Genomic DNA, 21,777 nt, shown 5'->3' with positions numbered 1-21,777 from the left:
AGACTTACCTAGACACTGAGATCCATATTAAATAAGAAAACCCCGAAAGGGGTTTCATGTGGGAGCTGCCTCACACAACAGTTTTGTAGTTATGTGGCTTTACACACATTTATATAACAGTCTGCAATACAGGCATTGTGATAGTAACAGTATTTGTTGTGAAATCTATGAATATCTCAATACATTTTCTGAGGGTCACTCAGTGAATGATTAACAGTATCTCTACTGAAGTCATTTTCACACTGGTGGCATTACTATGTGTGTAGTGTTTCAACACCTCTAATGTTGTGCACAAAGTCTAATCCAATAGACAGTGAACTTGTACGCTATAAGAGATTTTTTGTAACAAAAACATTAATAAAACATGCACCACACACACTTTAAAATATATATTTAGAATTAAAATCCCACTTGTTCAGATATATCAATTCAAGTACATCCCAAGTTTCAAGTTTGTCTTTCCAGCCTGTCACAAGACTAGAGCTGTTTTACATAATCTATAGGTTGTTTGCTTTAAGATAAGATATTAATACAGGACACAGTGAAACTGAAGTGCTTTCTCACAAGAAATTGCTAAGCAAAGTTTACTGTGTAGGTAAAAACCTATAGGTCACTGAAAAAAGTCCTACTTTATACAGTTAAACAGAATTTGGATAACTACTTGAACCCTCACCTTGAATAAAACATATTTATTTTGACCTGTAAATGTAAAAGTGTGCTGCAAATGCAACAAACTCCATGAAATGAGATTGTTGTGCATACGGCTCTGAGCAGTAGGCCTTGGAGCCCAATAGGCAACATTTTGTCACCCACTGTGTCAAATCAAGATGCGTATCTGCATCAAAATCAAACTTAATACTCAGAAAACACGTTGTCTTTCAAGGAACAAAGATAATATCAAATAATTTGATGTCTGCAGAGAGGTACTCTTCCTGTGGTTATGACTCTATCTGTTTTATTGTCTCCAGGTCAGGAGCTGGGTGTTCACAGATGAAAGTCATCGGGAAAGAAAACGAGTTTGATTTCAGATTTATCCAACTGAAAGAATCAATCTATAATTTACCACATACACCAACTGGGTGTGTCTTATAAGAAAGGAATTCATTGATCTGTAATGGATCTGATAGTAACGGTGCTCCCAGGTCACTGCGGGGTTATGACAGTGATATTTATAAAGTGACTCATCAGGGTCAGCAGGACACATTCCTACACACTGGCATACACTCCTCTGGAAGCTAAATCTATTTGGCATTTACCCCCTGCTCATTTTTTCTGGTGGTCTGCGGTGTGCGTGTAAGCGTGTGGTGTCTGTGCGTGCGTGTGGCCATGTGACAGTCCGTCCTCAGTGGTCCAGCCTCCTTTTTGCTGTTACACTCCCTTTGCAGTAGCATGGATCGTATTACTGGCTGCTCTCCCTGCACCGCTGAGCCCACCGCCTCTGCACCAATCACAGCCTGCCCTTACCTACGCGCACATGCATGCACGGACGCACAGACGCGGACCCTCACACACGCGCGCACACTGTCATGATCCATCGCTCCGGTTCTCTGCTGCGTTCACATGTGTCCCCAACGACTCCGCGTAGCGCTCACTGCGCCAAGGTGAGCGTGTTCTGTGGGAACCGATGTGAGCGGCTCACCGCCTGACTGACTGACCCAGAGAGAGAGAGAGAGAGAGACAGAGAGAGAGAGAGAGACCATCTTTCCTCCCTCACAACCCATCTTCCCCTCGCCTGTTAGAGACCGCAGCGCCAGCCGTTCGCTTCGGCATCTTTCTCTTCTCCTCCTCCTCCTCCCCCTCATCTTCCTCGCTGCGTCTCCTCTTCATCCAGAGGAGGAACCGGAGAGCCCCCTCGTGATTTTGTGGAAATACATTTTTTTGCTCTATTTTTTTCCCTGCTGGGTGTTGGTAGCGCGCAGTTGGTGCGCGCCTCTGCAAATTCCGGTGAATGGTGGATTTGGCAAACATGGAGAGCGTGGAGAAGGAATGCGGGGCCCTCGGGGGTCTGTTCCAGGCGATTGTCAACGACATGAAGGTAAATAAAAACCTGTTCTTTCTATCGTTTCCCGGTTCCACGGTCAAACACGTGCCTGAGAACAATCTATCCAATATACGCACACAACAATGAGCTGCTATTGACTTTGGTTGTCTTTGACATGAAGATACAGTGACGGCACCGTGTTACTGACAGCGATGCGGCGGCCCAGTGGGTTGTTGGGGCGAAACCCGCCCCTCCACCTCCTCCATCCCCAAGTTGTTGGCTGCGTTGCGCATGTAAACGTCAGTGTACCCATAATCGGACGCACTCAACACGACATTCAGCTCCCTGCCACCGTAAAAAAACAGGACGTGCACAGTCGCAGATCATCCAGTCTGATGTTTTCACTGTGGTTGCAACGATGCGCACATTGTTTGGGTTATTAGAGAAGCTCTGAGGTCGGCCTGCCCATAAAAACCCTGTAAGTGATTGGTGCCTAAATAAGCCAGGAGCAACAATAGCTCGGCACATTCCGTTACACAGGCCAACCTATACATGTGGACCTGGGTGGGTAATTGCTTGAGATGCTTCTTCATCATCTTCATCATCATCCTCTTCTTGGTTACTCCCCGAGCTGAAGCCCACAGACATGACCCCTGCATTTTCAGCCTCGCTACAGTATCTCCCTCGCCTTTTCTCCGTGGTTTCTGTGCGTCTCTGTGAGAGTGCAGCGTCATTGATTTTCTGTCAGGCTGATCTGGCAGCAAAACATGAAGGCGTGAGAAGCGGTGCAGCCGTCAGACGCCCGGTCTCCCTATATCCTTGCCTCTCAGTCTGTCTGCCTGCCTGCCTGTCTGTCTGAACCGGTCTGTCAAACATTCTGCAGCTCCATGGCTCCAGCATGGCACCACCAGGCTGCACAGTAGGTCAGATACATGCACTTGTGCTGCCTCAACATGCCTTGGATGAAAGCTTCCATCATGGTACATGGTTCATGATACAGTCTGTCTGTGCCGTCAGACACCCCTGCAGCTCTGTAGGTCTGTCTGTCATTCCAGATCTTCCCCCTCTTTGTCTCTCCAGATATTCTGGCCTGTGCAGCCCCACATCATTGACGGGGATACTGCTGCATGAGCATCAATATCAGTAAATGCTTTGTCCCTGAGTGATGAAATGTTGACAGACATTTTTGTGTGACCCCAGTGGTAGAGGTCACAGTCAGCTGCACTCCCTGTAAACAACAAGGAGAGATGATTGCTTTTCTGTTGTTACAGTGACACATGTGACAGTTCCAGGTTACTTGTACAGAACATTAAACACAGAGCAAAAACTATGTCCAATTGTAAATGTCCTGTAGAATATAGAAGTATATTGATTGATTTAATTTCAGTTCATCTTAATCCAGCATTTCGTATATAAAGCAAATGCAACACAATAAACAATAAACGCTGCTTCTATAACGCTGGCAGATGATTATGGCAGAGTTTTAAATCAGAGAAGTAAAAGATGAAGCGGCAGCGGTAGAAATACTCTGACTTATAGTGGCCAGTATGCATCAAGAGCACTGGATCCTACATTTCCCACAATGCATGAGAGAGAGCTTCGATTAATTTGTGTTTGGTTAACATGGAGGACTAACAGGATGCACCCCACCGCGCAGATCATAACCAGAGGCCGTTTCAAGGATTCTGTGCTAATGGGAAAATCCTTATTCTGCCAAATGTGACCATTTAGGGACAATAACAGACTTGTCAGACTCACTGTCTGAAAACCATTCGGGTTGGTTGCCTAGCAACATCAGCACCTATGACACAGCATCTGTGATGCTTCCTCACAGAGTTGGATGCAGGGATATATAGCAGGTACTGCGGTACTAGATTTCAGAATCATATCTTCTTTTTTTTAAAGTACGTATTTGTCAGAGTTTTCTTTTGGCACCCCCTCAGATGCTTTTCTTCAAACAAGTTTTTTTTGTGTTTTTCACGGGTTGGATTTGCACCAGATGTACAGTAGCTGAATTGCCCCCTGGAGTACAGAGCAACATGAAGTCACGTTGTAGTTTATAGGAAGCTGTGGTTTCAGCTGACTCTTTAACATCTCCCAGAACCAGCTGACATGATCAGGCTGTCTTAAAAGACTTCTATTGATTTGAACACTTTTCACACTGTTTCTCCTGCTCTGACGCTCAAACAATAACAGTGCAGAGTATTCAGTGTTCGGAGAATACCACTTTTCCCCGCTTGCCCTCTTCAACTTCTTCATTCATTATTCACTTGGTTTTTAATGGTCCTCATGTTTGCGTTATCCAGCTCACTCCTAAAAAATATGGGTCACTACAACCTGGGCCAAAGGAAAAAAACAAAACACCCATTGTCGGAAGTGATGTCTGTCTGGAGTGGATGAAACCCTGAATCCCAGAGGAGACGATGAGTGAATGTTAGTGAGTGGATGAGAATCATCGAGTCATCAGCCCCTGGAACTCACTGTGGCTCAAATGTGGCTTCAGTGTTTGCAGCTCAACAAGGTTGACAGTTTGAATGCTGGATATCAGTAACATGTTTGTGACGTGAATAGTACAATTCTTATCAAACCAAAAAGCTAGATGACATTGAAGCTCTTATTTTACTTCTGTTTTACTTTATGTCAGAAAGTGACTTTATATGGATTTGGGTAGCCACTCGATGGTATGTCCGAGGGTCTGTGAAGGCACCTCGTAGGAAGAGTTTTAAGATATAAATTAGGCGTAAACGACACCGTTTTGTGTTAAATATAAATGTCGGGACTTGCAGACTCTTGGATGACACCACCCCTCTATCAGCGCAGTTGTGAGTGGATAATGAGTGAATTACATTTTTTCAGTGAACTATCCCTTTAAGTGACACTACAGTTGCTTTTAATCATTTTTTTCTTGTTGTTCACTGGCACATCTTGGTCACAGTGAGTTTGTAAATCCACACATCTCAATGCAAATTCAAAAACAAAGTTACAAACATCTAAATACATTAGAACAATTATCTTTGTCTTAACTTTTAATATCATGGTGTCTTTTATTCAATGGCCTAACAGATCATCACAGCAGTTTTTGCATTACTTAACTTTCAGGGCATCTTCACACCTTAAATCTGGACTATGGTGCAAACCAAGAGTCATGTTTTTTTTCATTGATTGATTAATATTGGTTTCAATAATTAATATGACACATGTCCTATGTGGCCTGCACCTATATTTGATTTCACTCACTTTTCTGATTACAGTGAAAAAAAAGCCCTAGTCTTTCTGTTTGAATGAAAATGTATGAACCAGCAAAATATACACATCCTCCTCATTCATACATTAAATCATCGAAGACTACAACCAATCCTTCTGCTTCTTTTTCTCCTGTTTTTTGATGCTGTCTCTACTTCCTACAATTGGTCTGACAGTCTGAACTATACAAAAAAAGTGTTTTCATAATGCAAGGTAGGTGTGAAAGTGCCCTCAGACACCTATTGATGGACTCTTCTTCCAGATTGACAGACTGACTTTCCAAGATCCAGCAGGAACTATCAATGCACTCTGAAATCAGGACGGTTTCCATCCTATGCATGTGACGTAGGATCAGTTCAAGCAAAATTCAGCAATCTTTTTGGACTTCATAAGCAATATACCATCTGAAGTTCATTACAGACATTGATCTTTGCTAGTGGACCTGGTACTTGGTGTCTTTATGTGTCACGCAGGCTGACGAGTTCACACAAAGAGCCAAGCTAAATGTTGCAGTTCAGCAGCAGATTGACTCCACGCCCTTTAGAAAGCACTTTTTCTTCCGCTTATCCATCTTCCTCTTCCTCATCCTGCTCCTCCTCAGCTCCTCCCTTCCTCTTTCTCTCCAAAGCAGATCTTCTGCCCGAGGCGTCCAGTCGCTCCCTGTGTGTCTGCTCTGTGTGTCTGCTCTGTGTGTCATCTGTGATATGTACAAGCTGCCTATGGTCTGTTTTGTCTTGTATAGGGCCAATAATCCAAAATCCCCACGGTGTTCAGGTCAAATCGACCCATTTAAGATTACTAAACAAAAATTGTGTGTGTGTGCAATTTACCTGAAAGTTATGATACACAGCCTCAAGGAGACAACTACATAATGCCACACACACAAACACACACGAACACACACACACACAAACACACACAAACACACACTGACTCACTCACTCACTCACTCATACACAGGTCAAAGAGGGGTAACACAATGAGACACGGGGTCATGTTCCCGGTCAGCTGCCTGTGGACCAATTAATGCTGGTAGTGTGTTGACGACAAAAGCCGGAGGATGGAGTAAAGAAGAATATTATTTCCTGGTCCCAGAACAAACAACAGAGAAATCCTTTAAAGACATTTTAGTGTGTTTTTAACTAGTCACAGTTCTTCCCCCTTCATACCATGAGGGCAGGGAGATTTTGGGTGCAGGGGTGATTTTTCGTCTCAGACCTAAATGGCTGTGTAAAAAATCCTTTGCTATTTTGAAAAAAGGCTGCTATATATAATATAAATTTAAATAAAATAAAATTTGAAATCTTTTCCCCACCAAAACTGTATCAACACAACATATTTTGTGTTTTGTCTCAGGTGTTCAAATAAACTAGTATTTCATCATTTTTTATTTTTCACATTTTTGTTTTCCTTTGATACACTAGGGCAACAAAACTCAGATCATTAAGAAAACTGGTGCATTTGTTTGACATGGAGATCGTGACGTGTTTCTTTATCGCCTCTCTCTTGTGTCAATCCTTACTTGATCTGTTAAAACCATTAAGTTGTTGTTTTTTGTGAAGTTGTGATTGTTTTTCTTATCATTCACAATAAATGCAATCATTTTATTTTTCATTCCGATAATATCCATGTTTTCTATTTTGAGATCAGATGCATAGTACAAATAAATACTTTTAGAAATGTTGGGTTTCTTTATAATATTGTCAGGTTTCCACCTTACTATGTTAAGTGCCTTGAGATAATATATATTGTTATTTGGTGCTAAATAAAATGAATTTTGCATGAATGAAAGAATTTTATTTTAGATCTATAGATGTATAAAAGTCATAATAACAATTTATGTTTGCGATAGATTGAAAGTTCAGCCAGACCAAAATATCAGCTTCCATACATACAGCACGTATTCTCCTATCAATTATTATGTTGTTGTATTTCTAAAGACTTGTGTTGGGTGATCATTTTATACACTGAATTCAGATATTCAGAAAACTGTCTGGATTTTCTGAAAATCAATTTTCAAAACACAGACAGAGACAGTTCCAGCAAAAACAAAGAACCAAATAGTTTTGTCTTTTGTTTGTTCTGGAGTTAGAGTTTTAGGTTGTTATAAATGCTTGTCACTGAGAGGTTGACAGCACACTATAAGACTATGGAATAGAAGCATTGTAATAATATCAGGAACAAACAACAGACATGAATCAAGCCCTTGTTTCTGTGGAGGAATATGTGTGCAGAGCTGCCTCTTCAGAGAAACATCTTCAGCTCAGTTATGGTGGGTAGCTGGAAGAGACTGTGGCTGAGCTGGACAGCACATCTGCTTTTCTTTTATTCTCTGCTTCACACCGCATGTAGCCTACCATGCAACACTCATCTGGGCCAGAGTGTGAGAGTTCCCCTGTGACAGTGAGAACATTTGTCATTAAAAAGTTTGCATTTCTATGTATTCAAATGTAGAATATATGATTCAGATCACAAACCCTGCATGAAAGCTTTCTCTGGAGCTGGATAAAGTCCAAAATAGACGTAGACTTCAACAGTGTATTTGCAGGTGGTTCTGTTTATACTACTTCTGTTATCTGTATACGCTTATATGATCACACACACAAAGCATGTGCAGTCAGTCCTATGGTCTGTCCACATTCTTTGCAGAAATTGGCAGATGATGGAATTTACATCACAGTGAAAGTATAAATCTACACTTCAGGTCGACCAAATCTTCCTCAAACCCTCTCAGACATAGCAGTGGCCTTTGATTATTGATTACTCTCACAATTATTTACCCAATTGATTGATACAGTTTGACTGATCCCTCAACCTTTAATTCACCGTGCTGCTGCAAAATACCTACCACCCTGCCTCACAGGGATGAAAACATCCATGTGATGAATGGCACAGATTTTCTTGATCTACTGTCCTCAGACAATAAAGGTCACATTAAGCCTGATTTGAGAAAGTCTTTTTCCTGATCCCATACCTTCAAGTACAATCTGACTAATTCCAGGTGAGGTGTCAAGTAGCGTTCACTATCAACATGGCTTTCTTTGGGTTTACATTATTCCTGGAGTTAACATTCAGGCTACATCCACACCACTGCGTTTTCATCTGCATCAACTCTGCTATGGATACACCAAACAGAAAAGATTGGAAACGCTGCTGGCCCTGTTTTAATTAGAAAAATCTGGACAGGCAGAAACTGATCGGTCTTGATGTGGCTTTCCCTGATTTGTCAGGCTCCACTCACATGACCCCCTTCTGTAAGAAAACAGAGAAACTATGCTGACCCTGTTGTCTTTGCTAGCAGCTGTTGTACTGTTAAATTCTGTATTTTACAAAGTTACAACTCCTCACATGCAGAGGAGGCAAGTTATTATTCAAGCAATTCCTCAAGCAAAACTCGCATGACCAGTGTATGTGAGTGGTCCCGTGATATGCTTTTTCAGGCCTGTTAGTATGGACGGGGATAAAACGGAAATAAACCACAAGCCAAGAAGCTTGTGTGGACAGAGTTTCAATACACTTTTTTCAAATGAAAACGTGGTAGTATGGTTGTAGCCTTATAGAAAAATTAGCTAACGTGACTCAATACACACTGTATATTACATTGAATGGCTTCAGTCATTAAGTGATCTTGCGAATGTCAAATTGTACATGTTTCTACAAGAAGGAAGAAAATCGAATCAGTGCTAGGGAACCAAATTGAGGACATTGGACACCGTGGCACGAGGCTCATTAATGTGGTAAACTGTAAAAACAGCAACATCAGCAAACCAGGAGAAGTGGAAGTAAAGTGGTCAGTGGTCTCACAGAGACTGCCCATTGTTGTCCCCTCCTGTAAAGTCCAGTGACAATGATGCCCTGTGACTCTGGGCCATGCTGCAGAACTGAAGATGCTCTGTAGAAGTGTATCATTAGTCCAGTCTGCGGTGTGTTTGTGTCTGTGTGGTCCAGAGGACATCCCACCGCTGCGCTGTAGTTAAAAAACAGAGGCCGGGATGCTTATCAATAAAGAGCGAACGACAGAGACAGCGCTCATACTCCTGAGTGCTGTACGTGCATGAAGCCTTTACCTGATCTCCCCAAAAAAGTGGTAGCAGAAGCTTGGTGATGGAATGACTTCTTGCATGGCGAGCTAACCGGACAGTCAGCTGCAGTTACTCTGCTAAAGTGGTGTTATATAAACCTGGGTGGTGTGTTGCAGCTTATATGATGGCTTTTTCTCTCAGGTAGCTTTAGAAAATTGAACACTAGGTTAAAACTCTGCATGAATTAATTTCACCCCTTAAGATATTTTTGCAGCTACATCTTTTGAAATGATTTGGTTTCAGTTTATCTTTTTTCTATCAATGTTGTGGTTCCAGGTTTTTGGGGATACATCCCTTAAACATCCTTGTAACTTAAAAAATTCATCCCGCAAATTAATGTTAAAGGTTAACTATAGGATTAAGTTAAGAATCAATGTGATTTCAAGAGAAGGTGATTTTTAAAGCCACAGAGGAGAGGGTGAGTTGAGGACAGATTTTCTTCTTCTCGTAGCTCAAGGTAAATTACCCTCATTGACATGTATGACTTTGCTTTTCATTGATTCAGATGATTCTGACCTTGAAACGTTTTCAGCTCAGGAGTAAAAAGGTGCCAGCAGAATCACAGGACACGTAAAGAAGCATCTCCCTCGTTAGGGCTTGTTAAAATCTCGGAGGCCGTCAGGGCCCTGGGGCTCGTTAGGGCCAGAGCTGAATGGTGTGGGCCGGTCGTGGGAGGTGTGGAGGATGCTGGGAGCCGGCCAAGACCGCCTCTGTCACTGAACCCTTTGTCAGGCCTGTCAAAGCCTTCTCATCACACTCAGCTGTTCACTGTAAAACACACTGATGATTATGAACAGGCCAGAGACCGGCCAGAGAATAACAATGAATGTGGCAAATCAATATTCTCTTGTTCATTTCAAAAAGAAGCTATTGAAAGTAAAAAGTTCTCTTCATGCTCTATATATCACGTCTTCATTTTAGAAAGATGTGCTTGTGTTCGATTTTAACTCAGTGTTGTGTTTGCTTGCACAGTTGTATCAGACTGTGGACTGGGCACAAGTTAATTTATGAGTATATGTGAATCAATGCCTGTTGCGTCTTTAATGCTGAAAGCTGCAGAATTGAGTTGAATGGTGCAACTGCATAGAAATGAAGAGATGAAAATTTACAATGAACCCCGCCCCTCCTGTCAATCAGCACTACATCTAACGACATGCTCTAGTACTGCGGAGCCTCGTCTTGCTCCCTGTCATGTCTTTAAATAGCTTTACATTAGAACATCTTACAATGCGAGGACAACCCAAGAAGTAACAACATTTACACATTATGCCACTTTGCAATAGAAAGTTCATATTACACTGGTTTCCTTTAATTGTTTTGACCTATATTTTAGAAAATAGTTTCCTTCTGTAGTTCCTCTTTCAGAAGAATTGGAGGAACATTAGCATTCTGTGTCTAGCCATATGGTGTATGTAATTACAATATTGACCACCTGTTTTACCTCTGTTTTGGTCTCCACCAAGCATCAAAATGTGCAAACATTCTCACCACCCAACAACTAATTTAACCTCTTGTTGACTGATCTAAAACATACATTTTTTAAATGCCATAAAACCAAAGCAATGGGCTGAAAGATGCTAAAATGATGGGGAACCATGCATACCACTTTTGTCAGAGGCTCGGGGGGAGTTTCAATATAAATATGAAATTGACACAAGATACCTGTTAAGGAAAAATGTAGTCTGCCATACCCGTTGTGCTTGGTGCTAGTATTGCTGGAGAAAGCCGAGATTTATACAGCTCTGACCTAATGGCGTGGCTCTATTGTGCTATGGCAGGCATCTTTATCCTGTGGTAAAGAAAACCTTTTGTAGAAGGTTTGCGACTTGAACCATTTCTGAACCGATGCTAGCCCCAGCCCAGAACTAGATGAATGTTGGTGGAAAGCATTAATGTGGGTTTGTTACTATGAGCAACTCTCAAAGTGGAAAACGTCATTTGACCACATTATCTTAGCTACACAATGGTGGTAATTACAGGTTTGTAGCCTTATTTATTACCATAAAACGACTGAAAAAATCCTACAGTCCTATGAAACCACATATGAACCTGCAAGATCTGGATTTTTTTTACTACCCCGAACTAAATTGCACAAACTCATAACAAACAAACAAACGAACGGACAGGGGAGAAAATATTACCTCCTTGGTGGAGAGAAAAAATTATTAAATTTTTATAGCAAAGACATAACTACTGCAAATTTAGGCTCAGATAATGTTGTAGTGACTTTGAACCAAATCTGTTCACAGGCTTCAGTTTTTAGGACACATCCACACAATCTCATCTGTTTGGTTGTCATCAGACTGAAGGTACTCCTCTCCTTATCTCTGCACACATAAGTGTGGAGGTCACAGTAGCAATTGCTGTCACTTTCACTAAGTGGTCTGATGCATCTCCAGCATGCATCAACAGCCCTTTCACACGATTGGAGCAGTGGTCATCTCAGTGACTTCCAGTGAAGGAGAGGGAAGACACAGCTAAGTGGCATCTTCATATAGCTTTAAGAGCCTGGATGATTGATGGCTGGTTAGGGACATACCTTCCAATGAGATAATATCGATGGCCCTGCCTCTGTCTTGGCTTACATCATTTTGCTGTCTGTCCTGTGTGTAAATCTCCCTCTCTACATTTTGTGGTTCATTCCTGATCACTGCTTCGGCCTGACAGCTACAGTACATAGAGCTAAAAGGGGAATTCCACATCAGTTTACTTAGCATCATGGGAATTTCACAATCCAGTGCTGTTGGAGCTTGTTACTTGATTTAGGGCTTTAGTTTTTTTTTGTCTTTTGTTTTGTGTTTTACTGCAATTTCTCAATTTAATAGGGGTGAAATGCTGTATTGGTTCCCACTATGACAAATCAGTTTGGATGGGTCATAATCTATAATCAAAAAACTTGAAATTGTCTTTCATATTGCCCAAAATACTTCTGAACTCTTCATATTCCCAATCTTGGCACAATAATGGAATTTTGAAGATATCAGTTGAGTGGTTGGTCCTTCAATGTGGCCTGGGACACATTTGTGTATACACAGCTAAACGACTGTGGCCGTAGACCACCTAGCCTCCAAGACCACGAAGGTTGTGTATGTGATCCGGTCTAAATAGATTCTCAGTGGCTGCATTCACACATGTACTTTTCACTTGTGATTGGATCACAAAAGGTGCTTATTAATGTCAGGTATGAAAAGAGCCTGTGATCTCTGGGCTTCCATCACAAAGACACAACACACAGATGGTTTCCTCTTTCCCCTCATCACTGTGTTTAGATTGGAATTAGCGGCTGCACTCCATCAATTATGCAGCAAGGCAGTCTCTGTCTCCTCATCTACATGCTAATCCCTCTGCTTCTGAAACAAAGTGCCAGCCTGTGTGCTGGGAGAGGTGATTTACTCAGCATGGTGGAGGAAATCATGACTCCACTTATCTTCCTATACTGCATTATGCTTTTTGTCAACAAGAAATGTAAAATGAACATTTAAGAAACAGATATCAATTAAATACATGTAAGAAATTTCTTCTCGTTTGTTTATTTTGCTGTTCAGCAAGTCCTCGAACTGAAACTACAAAATAGCTACAGCTGTGGCTCAGAAGGTCGAGCAGGTCGTCCACCAATTGTAACATAGAAAATCAAAGGTTGTTCGATCCCAGGCTCCCCTAGTCTGTATGTCGAAGTGTCGAAGTGTCCATGGCCAAACTGCCCCAGATATACAATTGATATGTGTAAAAGATGTGCACTATAAATCTGTGTGTGAATGGGTGAATGTGACTTGTATTGTAAAGCTCTTCGAGTGGTTAAGAGCAGAAAGATGCTATATATAAATGTAGTCCATTTACCTTTTAGCACTTGACCATCACAAAAATGATTCATATGATTCTTTTTTTATGGTTATGGTTTGTTTCAACACAGGAGAATAATGGTAGTTAGTTGAGGTCAGGGAAAGAGGATGTTGATTGTAGTTTCAAGCAGTGTTTTATTACAGAGGAGGAAACTAAGTAATGCAATTTGAAATTGAAACTTAAAAACAAGATGTGGCGATAATTAATGTCGCCATTCATGCTCATGGGAGACAATGCATACAGTTGCAGTTTCCCTGCACAACTCTGCATTGTTGTTTTGTCGGCCCACCACTCAACCCAACCTCCCGCACAACAGGTTTTAATATTGCTATCATTTTCTGCTACGTTTGCATTCTGCTCTGAATAACTAATGCCACACACAATGATGTCAGTCACCTGCCAAGATGAATCTGACCAATCCTGACGCAGATAGCTGCCCACACTGAGTCTGGTTCTATTGAAGGTTTCTTCCTGTTAAAAAAGAGGTTTTTCTGGCTACAGTGCTCAAGTGCTTGCTCTTTGCGGGAACTGTTAATATTGTAAGATATATCCCTTACTAATTCAAGACCCTTTGTTACCAGTGTAGTTACTAGAGTTTAACCAGCCACCTCACTCATTAAGCCTTTGATGTGTGATGGCCACTGATTGTTTTACCTTAATAAATGAATTAGGGCTGGGCAATATGACCACAAATTATATCTAGATAAAAAAGTTAATATCAGTCCATTTTTATTAATTGTAACAATAAATGTCACAATATTATAGTAGTTTAAAGACTGATTTTATTTCCTGAGAAAAGTCTTTGGTTTCAAACTCTCCCTTATGAGCTTCAACTTCAACTTACTTGTCCCAGAGGGGAAATTTGTTTTAAAGCCAGGCAAAGGAAAAAAACGAACTCACAGGAAACATGGGCACACAAAGTTTGATGACCTAAGTTATAAAATAATTATTTTAACAGTTAGACGTAGACTTTGGTAAGGAGCTTAAATTCAGCAAATAGAGGATATGGAGGACACTCTAAGATGTCTCGAGCGTTAGCTGTAGTTCTCTTGAGCAGAAAAGAACAAACACTTGACAAAAAGCAAAATATTTTACACATTTGAGGTTGATCAATTATGTGTTATACCTCCTCACTGTGCTTACACACTGCTTAAGCATTATATCATTACATATTGGACTTAGATTGTATTGCTAGTGTTAGATCGTAATAATCGTTGATATTGATTTTAGCCCAGCCCTATGTCTAAAATTATGTTTCAGAAAAATGTAATGAACTCAATTTCATTTTTTATAAAGTAATAGGAATGATTCCCTGTCTGGTATTAATTGGTTAGAATAAGACCAAGTTCAGATTTAAAATAATCAGAATGATCCATATTCAGTCCGTTTGCGTGTTTGAAAGCAGGACAGAGAGCTCTACCTGTGTCAGTGAATCTAAATGACTGTAGTGGTGCAGACAGAGCTCACCATTCTGTCTGGAGTCTGATATTATACAGTATTTTTCTGGGTTATGCATCCATCCCCAACCTTGATAAAAATGAGTTTGATCCTCTTTTTTTCATTATGCACACGAAACACTGTGAAATTAGCCTCCTTTGTTTGGTGCCTGCATTGCTTTTTTAACATGTGAATTGGCTCGATTGTACAACAAAAAAAATCTGGATAATCCTTACATCCCCCCTCTGCCTGCCTCCACCGCTCTCTCTCTCTCTCCCTCTGTCTCTCCTGCTGGATTTCCTCTGTTTTTCTGTCTTGCTGTGGGGGGAAACAAAGGGAACAAAAGAGCGAGCGGAGACAGTAAGCTTCTCATCCACTGTAGTGAGTGGTGGAGTGGAGCTGTCAGTGGACTGCTGGGCAGACTGGGTGCACTGGTGTTCCTGTGAGAACTAGGCCAGAGGACTGTTGACTGAACCCCAGAGTCCAGAGTCCCGAACAGATGAAATGGAGGATTACTGAGTAAAGAATTTAAAAGGCAACGGAGAAAAGAAAATAGTCAATATAATGCTCTGTATCAGGGATGAGGGATCATTAGTGGAGGATAGAGGAATATACCAGGGTCCCTGTACACTGTTGGATTTAAAACAGGGATCAGGTTGAGGGTAAAGTGCTGTTTACCTACTCGTTCTGTTTCTTACACACACAAAAAAGAGTTGTAACTCATTTATTTTAGGAAACACAATTATCATGCATGTGATTGTAGCCAAAAAATCAGATAAGTCCATGGAACTGATATATCAAACTGGAAGGGCAATCAATAGAGAGCATAACTCCACCAAAGCTCAACAGTCCCCTGTAAACCACATTTAAATTCACTCTGTCTTGATTTTTGGATCTGCAAGACCCTGATGAAACGTTTGACCTGACATGTGAGTGTGACTGTCACTTGCCTGCACCTTATGTCACAATGTTAAAGAACGTTTTCAACATCTGCACCAAATTTAAGTGAAACAGTGTTAGGGGCTTGTGCATTGAGTACAATGACATTTACTCATTGCCCAGCAGTAACAAAAAGGCTCTGGCTTGTTTGTGCTTCTTGAATCGAATCATAATCATCTTGAGCGACACTAAGACCAGGATGCAGTGTTGCTGCCCATGATGCCCAATAGTGTTGGGTGAAAATGCTGCGAAAACCAGTAAAATACATTGTTTTTATAACCATTGCCATTTTCAGAGTGTAGGTTGCAGCTTGGACATTGTTGTTGTTGTTGTGTCCTGTTAGCGAAGGGCACGAGAAAAACGGTAACAATCAGATAGTGGATAGCAGCAGCAGAATTCCACAGGAAATATTTGATAAGTGGCAGGCTTATACCCAAAGTCTACATCTGGTCATTCAGACTAAACCATCACTAACTAAACACATTTTGGTTTCAAGCACTCAATGAAAACATTGACAAGAAGATAGTACTTTCCAAGGAACACTGGCTATCTAAACTATCCATTCATTTACAGATATTTACTGTAGACATGCAACCACTGACACAATTTCAAATGGCCTTAGCCTCTTTCTATTTGAACTACATCAGATATAGCACACTACAGAGGAGCAGGAGGTGTGTCTAATGGTGGTTTTTGTGTTAAACATGATTTTTGGGCTGAAGTTACAGCCAAATATAAAGCAGCAATTGTCCATTACCATGTCAGTATAAAAGCTGTTTGCTGCCCACCTCTGTGGTGCCACAGAAGCACATGTTGCAGTTTGAATTAAACTATATTTGAAGATTTCTGTCTCAGCATCAGTTTGACATGAACTGCATTGTATGCTGCTTTCAAGAGATTTTTATGTTCTTCATAGCAAATGAATGACTGTACAGTTTGCTGCATACAGTGTTTATCCTGACAGAGGCAGCGAGAGGAAAGAGGAAGGAACGGAGGCTGTAAAGGAAGAAGGAAATGAGAAATACTGTATCAAGGTCTAAAGAATAAAAGTGAAAATACCTCTCTTTCTTTCCCATAAATGGAATAAATGACACTGTGATTACATAACCGTGCCTCAATACATTAGAGTCGGATGTGTTGAGAGTCTGAAAGTAATTTGGAAAACAGCGAAGGAAGAAAGCTGCGATTAATTTTTAGTTATGCTTTGTTTACACTGGAAAAAATCAGAGTGTCAGCATCTGTATATTTATGTGTGTGCGTGCATGTGTGTGAATGAGAGGTAATCATGCGTGCACTGCTGAGTTTTGCTGTGACACAGGAAGTGGTGATGTAATAGTGCACAATCCAAAAGCTTTTTCACACACTCACTGTCTCCCACTCTGCGTCTCTCACATGCTGATGTATTTGCCCCTCGGCCACCGTGATATTTCAAGTCAGCCAGTCATATGAGAGCAGTGGTTATGGTTGCTTGTCTTTGAGCTCCCTGGTTGAGACAAACAGACACAGACACATTTATGCAGCTCGGAGGCTCAGGCCTATTTCAAAGGATTCCTTATATTGCATGTCACAGATCTTTGTAGAGACAGCCTCTCTTTAACTCAGTGTAGATCAAGGGGCTGGGAACCTCTGGCCTGTCATATATGAGGCAATTCATAATTTAAAACAAAATCATGAATACAAATAGAATTCAGAAATACAGAAAAAATCCCATTACATTAATCAGGTTTTTAACACAAAGTTGAAACTAACATGTTCTTCTTGGTCAGGGTGAAGGAAACATATTCAGCTTTTAGGCTATAACATTAAACATTGAAAAAATATCAAATAAGACATTTTCATTTGAATTCAATCATTCTAAACAGTGTAATTGAACATACAAAATGAAATCATAACACTGGTTAGTGTTACATGAGGCAAAGATGCCTCCATGTACCTTTCACATTCATTCTACACCTTCATGAGCATCCTTCATTATGCACAACGATGAGAGGTAAAAGTAGGACTGGTGGAAAACAACTGAAAGAAGTAATGTTTCTAAGTTCTCACATTCAACACACACACACACATTATGGGACAGAGTTTGGCTTCACGGAGGCATATGCCCTCTGTTGAGTTGCAACACTTCATGTTTCATACAGTCTCAGTGCTCTGATGAAGACAATTGTGAATTCTTATTGAGAAACTAAAATGAGAGATATCTGTCAGCAGTCTTACTATGACGTTAGTTTGCTTTGAATGGACATATGATCTTTAGGGTTTGTGGTTTATCTTGTCACTGAGAGTGTATATGTTAACTATATTAAACCTATTATCTGGGTATATCCATTGGCTGTTTGGGGTGAATGAACACAGACTGCACAAATGTTAATAAACCAAGGTGAAAATGAGTTTCACCTTCTGCATAATAACACCCGGAGGCTTGTTGGAAATGATCTTTGTTAATGATGGTTAAAAATAGAAATATTTCTTAAGCAATAATATATTTAATTTATTATTGAATTAGGTTTCCTAATGAGGTTCTGGAGTTCAGATTCTGCTTCGGCCAGGGTCTCTCTTTGTTGGCTTATCTCTCCATTCTCATTTTGTGCCTCTGCTCAGTTCTTTGGAGTTACTTGAAGTATTTGTTTGAGTTTGGATTTTGTTTACCTGCCTGCCACCTGGAATACTTGTAATCCTGTTAATTTACATTAGATTATATTCATCATACATAACTGCCTTGTAGATCATCTACATTTTGGGTCTTAAAATCCTCAGCCCCCAACACATACACACTCAATCATCTCTTGGTCACTTGCCACCAGACTCTGTAGCTGGATTGAAATGCTGGAATTATGCTAATGAGGTGGAAGCCTGCTCATCTGTTTATTTATGAGTGTGTGTGTGTGTGTCTGTGCAAGGAATAGGGCGTCACTTCACTTTATCTCCCATCCACACTACTTAAGCTCTGTAGGGCACTTCAAACAGCCTGCTAGGGGAGGGATCTGTGTGAGTGTGTGTGGGATGGAGGATGGTGAAGGGGTTACATTTTGGTACCATTGGGAAATAGGACTCTGATTTCAGACCAAATTAAGCCACATCAAACAGGCCAGATCAAAGAGTATACAGCCTCGACTGTCTGTGCCAGTCTGACATCACGACAGGATGCCCCACCCCTCGACACACACTCCTTTTCCTTCCCACTGCCATAACCCACCGAAATTGTTCTCCAGTATTTCCTGTGCTTTTACATAATGATATAAACCCAAAAAATGAAAGTACACACAGACACACACGCACACACACCCACACACACGCACACACACACACACACACACACACACACACACACACACACACACAATTTGCAAGTATTTATCAGGGTTATAGGTTAACCTGGATCAAGTATAATGTAATAATGTGCTGAGGCTGGGGGTTGTGTGATAGAGCGCAGTCTGGAGGAGGTGTGGGAGGATGGGGGAGCAGCATCCATTAGAGACTCAGCTTTAGGTTTGAATTGTGTTAGCAAGGCTGCACCAGTTAACTCCTTTGATGCTGCCTGGTGTCAGTAGCTGTCAAGTGTGTGTGTGTGTGTGTGTGTGTGTGTGTGTGTGTGTGTGTGTGTGTGTGTGTGTGTGTGTGTGTGTGTGTGTGTGTGTGGATAGATGGAGTTGAAGAAGAGGAGGGGTGGTTGCTGTTTTTGGCGAGGGTTCTTGGAGCAAAGTGTCTGATCTGAAGTGATCTGTATTAAACTGTTTTGCCACCTAAATTAATAACAATTACTTATTCGGCACACTGTTTGACTTAAAAAGAACTGTCAACAAAATGAATGTATAGTGTCAAAAGTAAAACTACTCATTACTCAGAATAGTCTTAATGTTGATTGTTATGCTTTATCATTATTAACAATTATGAATCCTTACATTTTAAGCATCATTTAAATAAAACAGACAATTATCAAAAACCCAAATGTATTCAATTTACATTATAACTAAACTGACAAAAGCAGCGAACCAGTAACTATTTTAATCAACTAATCAAATGACTCTTTCTATTACTTGTGGGCAGTTCAACCAGAAGGTCGGCGGCTCCATCCCAGTCTTCCCTAGTCCGCATGCTGAAGTGTCCTCTGGCAAGCTACTGAAAAAGTGCTGCAGATAGATGTATGACTGTGTGCGTGAATATGTGAATGTAAAAACTGTACTGTAAAGCACTTTGAGTGGTCATCAGGACTAGAAGAGTGTTACATAAATACAGACCATTTACCGTTAAAGAAGAAATGTAATTCAAAGCAGTGTCATTTTAGTTGGTTGAAAAAAAAATCATAGCACAGACTTCCTGTTTCTAGGAAGGAAGTGTGGAGTGCAGTTTATTTGTGCCAGATACTGTATGATGTATATGAATATTTAATTTTGACATGTCTTGTTGTTTGTGTGTTGCCAGTGTTCCTATCCTGTGTGGGAGGACTTCAGTGCCAAGGCCACCAAGCTGCACTCCCAGCTCCGGTAAGTTTCTCTGATGACTAAATGAAACTGCCACCAAGGCTCAACAGTCCCCTTTAACTCAATCAAATTAAGCAACACCAGATTGCACACACTCGTAGATACGAGTCCCTCATCCAGATCTTCTCATTATTCTCTGTGAAATTGGTAAATATTTTCCGGAAAATGTTTGTATGGATCTGTGCCAAGTTTTAACAAGTTCTTTCCGGCCCATGTGTCATTCCACCAAATTTGGTGGAAATCCATTCTGTAGTTTTTAAAAAATCCTGCTGACAAGAGTCACCAAAACATAACCTCCTTGGCCGAGGCTATCAACAGCGATGTTTTTTTCTCAAAAACAAATTATGCCATTACTACATTACCCGGGCAAAACCTAAACACTAAATATGCAGAGTAGGCTGAAGCAGGTGCTTGTTAAATAAAGTTTAATCATAATACCATCTATCTAAACTAATGATCATTTTCTGTCCATGTAGAACCACTGTTCTGGCTGCTGTGGCCTTCCTGGACGCCTTTCAGAAGGTGGCAGACATGGCCACCAACACCAGAGGTAGGGTAACATCTGTGTGTGTATTTGTGGATGGTGTGTGTCTAACCAGGTAGCAGCTCAGTTATCTATAAGCTGTATGCATTGGTATGTGTTGTGTCATGCTCCTCTGAAGTGCCCTCAACATGAGAGTGCTATTAGGGATCTTATGTTGTGGAGATATTATCGGGCAGTCTGCTTAGTTCTCCTTGGATTGATGAAAGTGTTTCCAGAGGTGAAACATTTAAAGGTAAATTTTGTCAGAATCTTCAAAGCTGTTGGTTTGAAGCTGCTGTTTGTTGATAGTCTGTCTTATCTTTCAGTCTGACAACGTATGAAGCCGAAAAACCCTGTGGTCTTTTTATTTCACCTGCATGAAAATGCTGCTGAAACTTGAAACCAGTGAAACATTAGCCATATTTTTTTACCTATACTACCTGGAAATATTTGTCCCAGGAAATTTTTTCAAATTTATTTATTTATTTAGTCATTTGGCAGATGCTTTTATCCAAAGTGACTTACAAGGGAGACATAACATTCAAGCTACATAGCAACAAGGATCTTAGTGTAACAATAAATACTATCCTACGTTTAAGGGCAGAGATTAAGTAATATTTTGCAGGAGATGGTGGTAGGGGAAAGGAAAGGAGAGACCAGTAGTGCTAGAAAGCAGATGAGTGATAGAAAGAGGAAGAGTGGTGCTAGGTAAGTGCTAGCGAGGGGAGAAGATGTTCTCTGAAGAGTTCGGTCTTCAATAGCTTCTTGAAGACAGAGAGAGATGCTTAATTTGGACACTGTTCCTTGTGGTAAAAACACAAACATTATTTGTTCCTAGTAAAAGTTCCTGGACAAAGTTCCTTAATTAAAACGCATAGTTTATTAAACAATGCTTAGATTACAAGAAGAATACTTAATGTGCTTAGAAAGTGGTTTGAGCAACTTGGGACCAATTACATTTTAGGGTTTCGTCGCTAAACGAGAATCAGCAACATCCAACAAATTCTACACAAACCAAAAAATCCAAATGAGTAACAAATTAACATCAAATAAACAATGGAATAAAGCTTTGTGCTTAGTAACACGTACATGAATGCAGGCAAATGATAATCTCGTGCTGAGGTGAATTATGTATCATCGCTTGCTGAACGTGCAGGATGTGTTATTGATACCACCTCCAGTTACTTACGTTCAATGTCGGTCTCCCATATATAAAGAAAACTAAAGACAGTGACAGCCAAGTGGGGTCAACCA

The 21,777-nt window shown here is 40.7% G+C and overlaps 1 protein-coding gene across 4 annotated transcripts in view; it reads left to right on the top strand.

Moving 5' to 3' along the window:
• Nucleotides 1–1,475: 1,475 nt before the first annotated feature.
• The window catches only part of mtss1lb (MTSS I-BAR domain containing 2b), a 66,407-nt gene continuing 46,105 nt past the window's right edge, over nt 1,476–21,777 (top strand). For 2 of the 4 annotated variants that reach the window (XM_069532615.1, XM_020080262.2), the window contains exons 1-3: nt 1,802–2,035; nt 19,942–20,003; nt 20,477–20,550. In XM_069532615.1, the coding sequence (XP_069388716.1) occupies nt 1,949–2,035; nt 19,942–20,003; nt 20,477–20,550 (223 nt within the window). In that variant the 5' untranslated portion in view covers nt 1,802–1,948. Of the gene's footprint in view, nt 2,036–19,941; nt 20,004–20,476; nt 20,551–21,777 lie in introns of all 4 variants that reach the window. The other 2 variants (XM_069532682.1, XM_069532745.1) reach the window with 2 other exon arrangements.

Source organism: Paralichthys olivaceus, chromosome 1 (genome assembly GCF_024713975.1).
Source record: "Paralichthys olivaceus isolate ysfri-2021 chromosome 1, ASM2471397v2, whole genome shotgun sequence".
NCBI classification, from domain to species: domain Eukaryota; kingdom Metazoa; phylum Chordata; class Actinopteri; order Pleuronectiformes; family Paralichthyidae; genus Paralichthys; species Paralichthys olivaceus.
The sequence above is the reverse complement of the archived record's forward strand: the minus strand, read 5'-3'. Positions and strand labels throughout refer to the sequence as shown.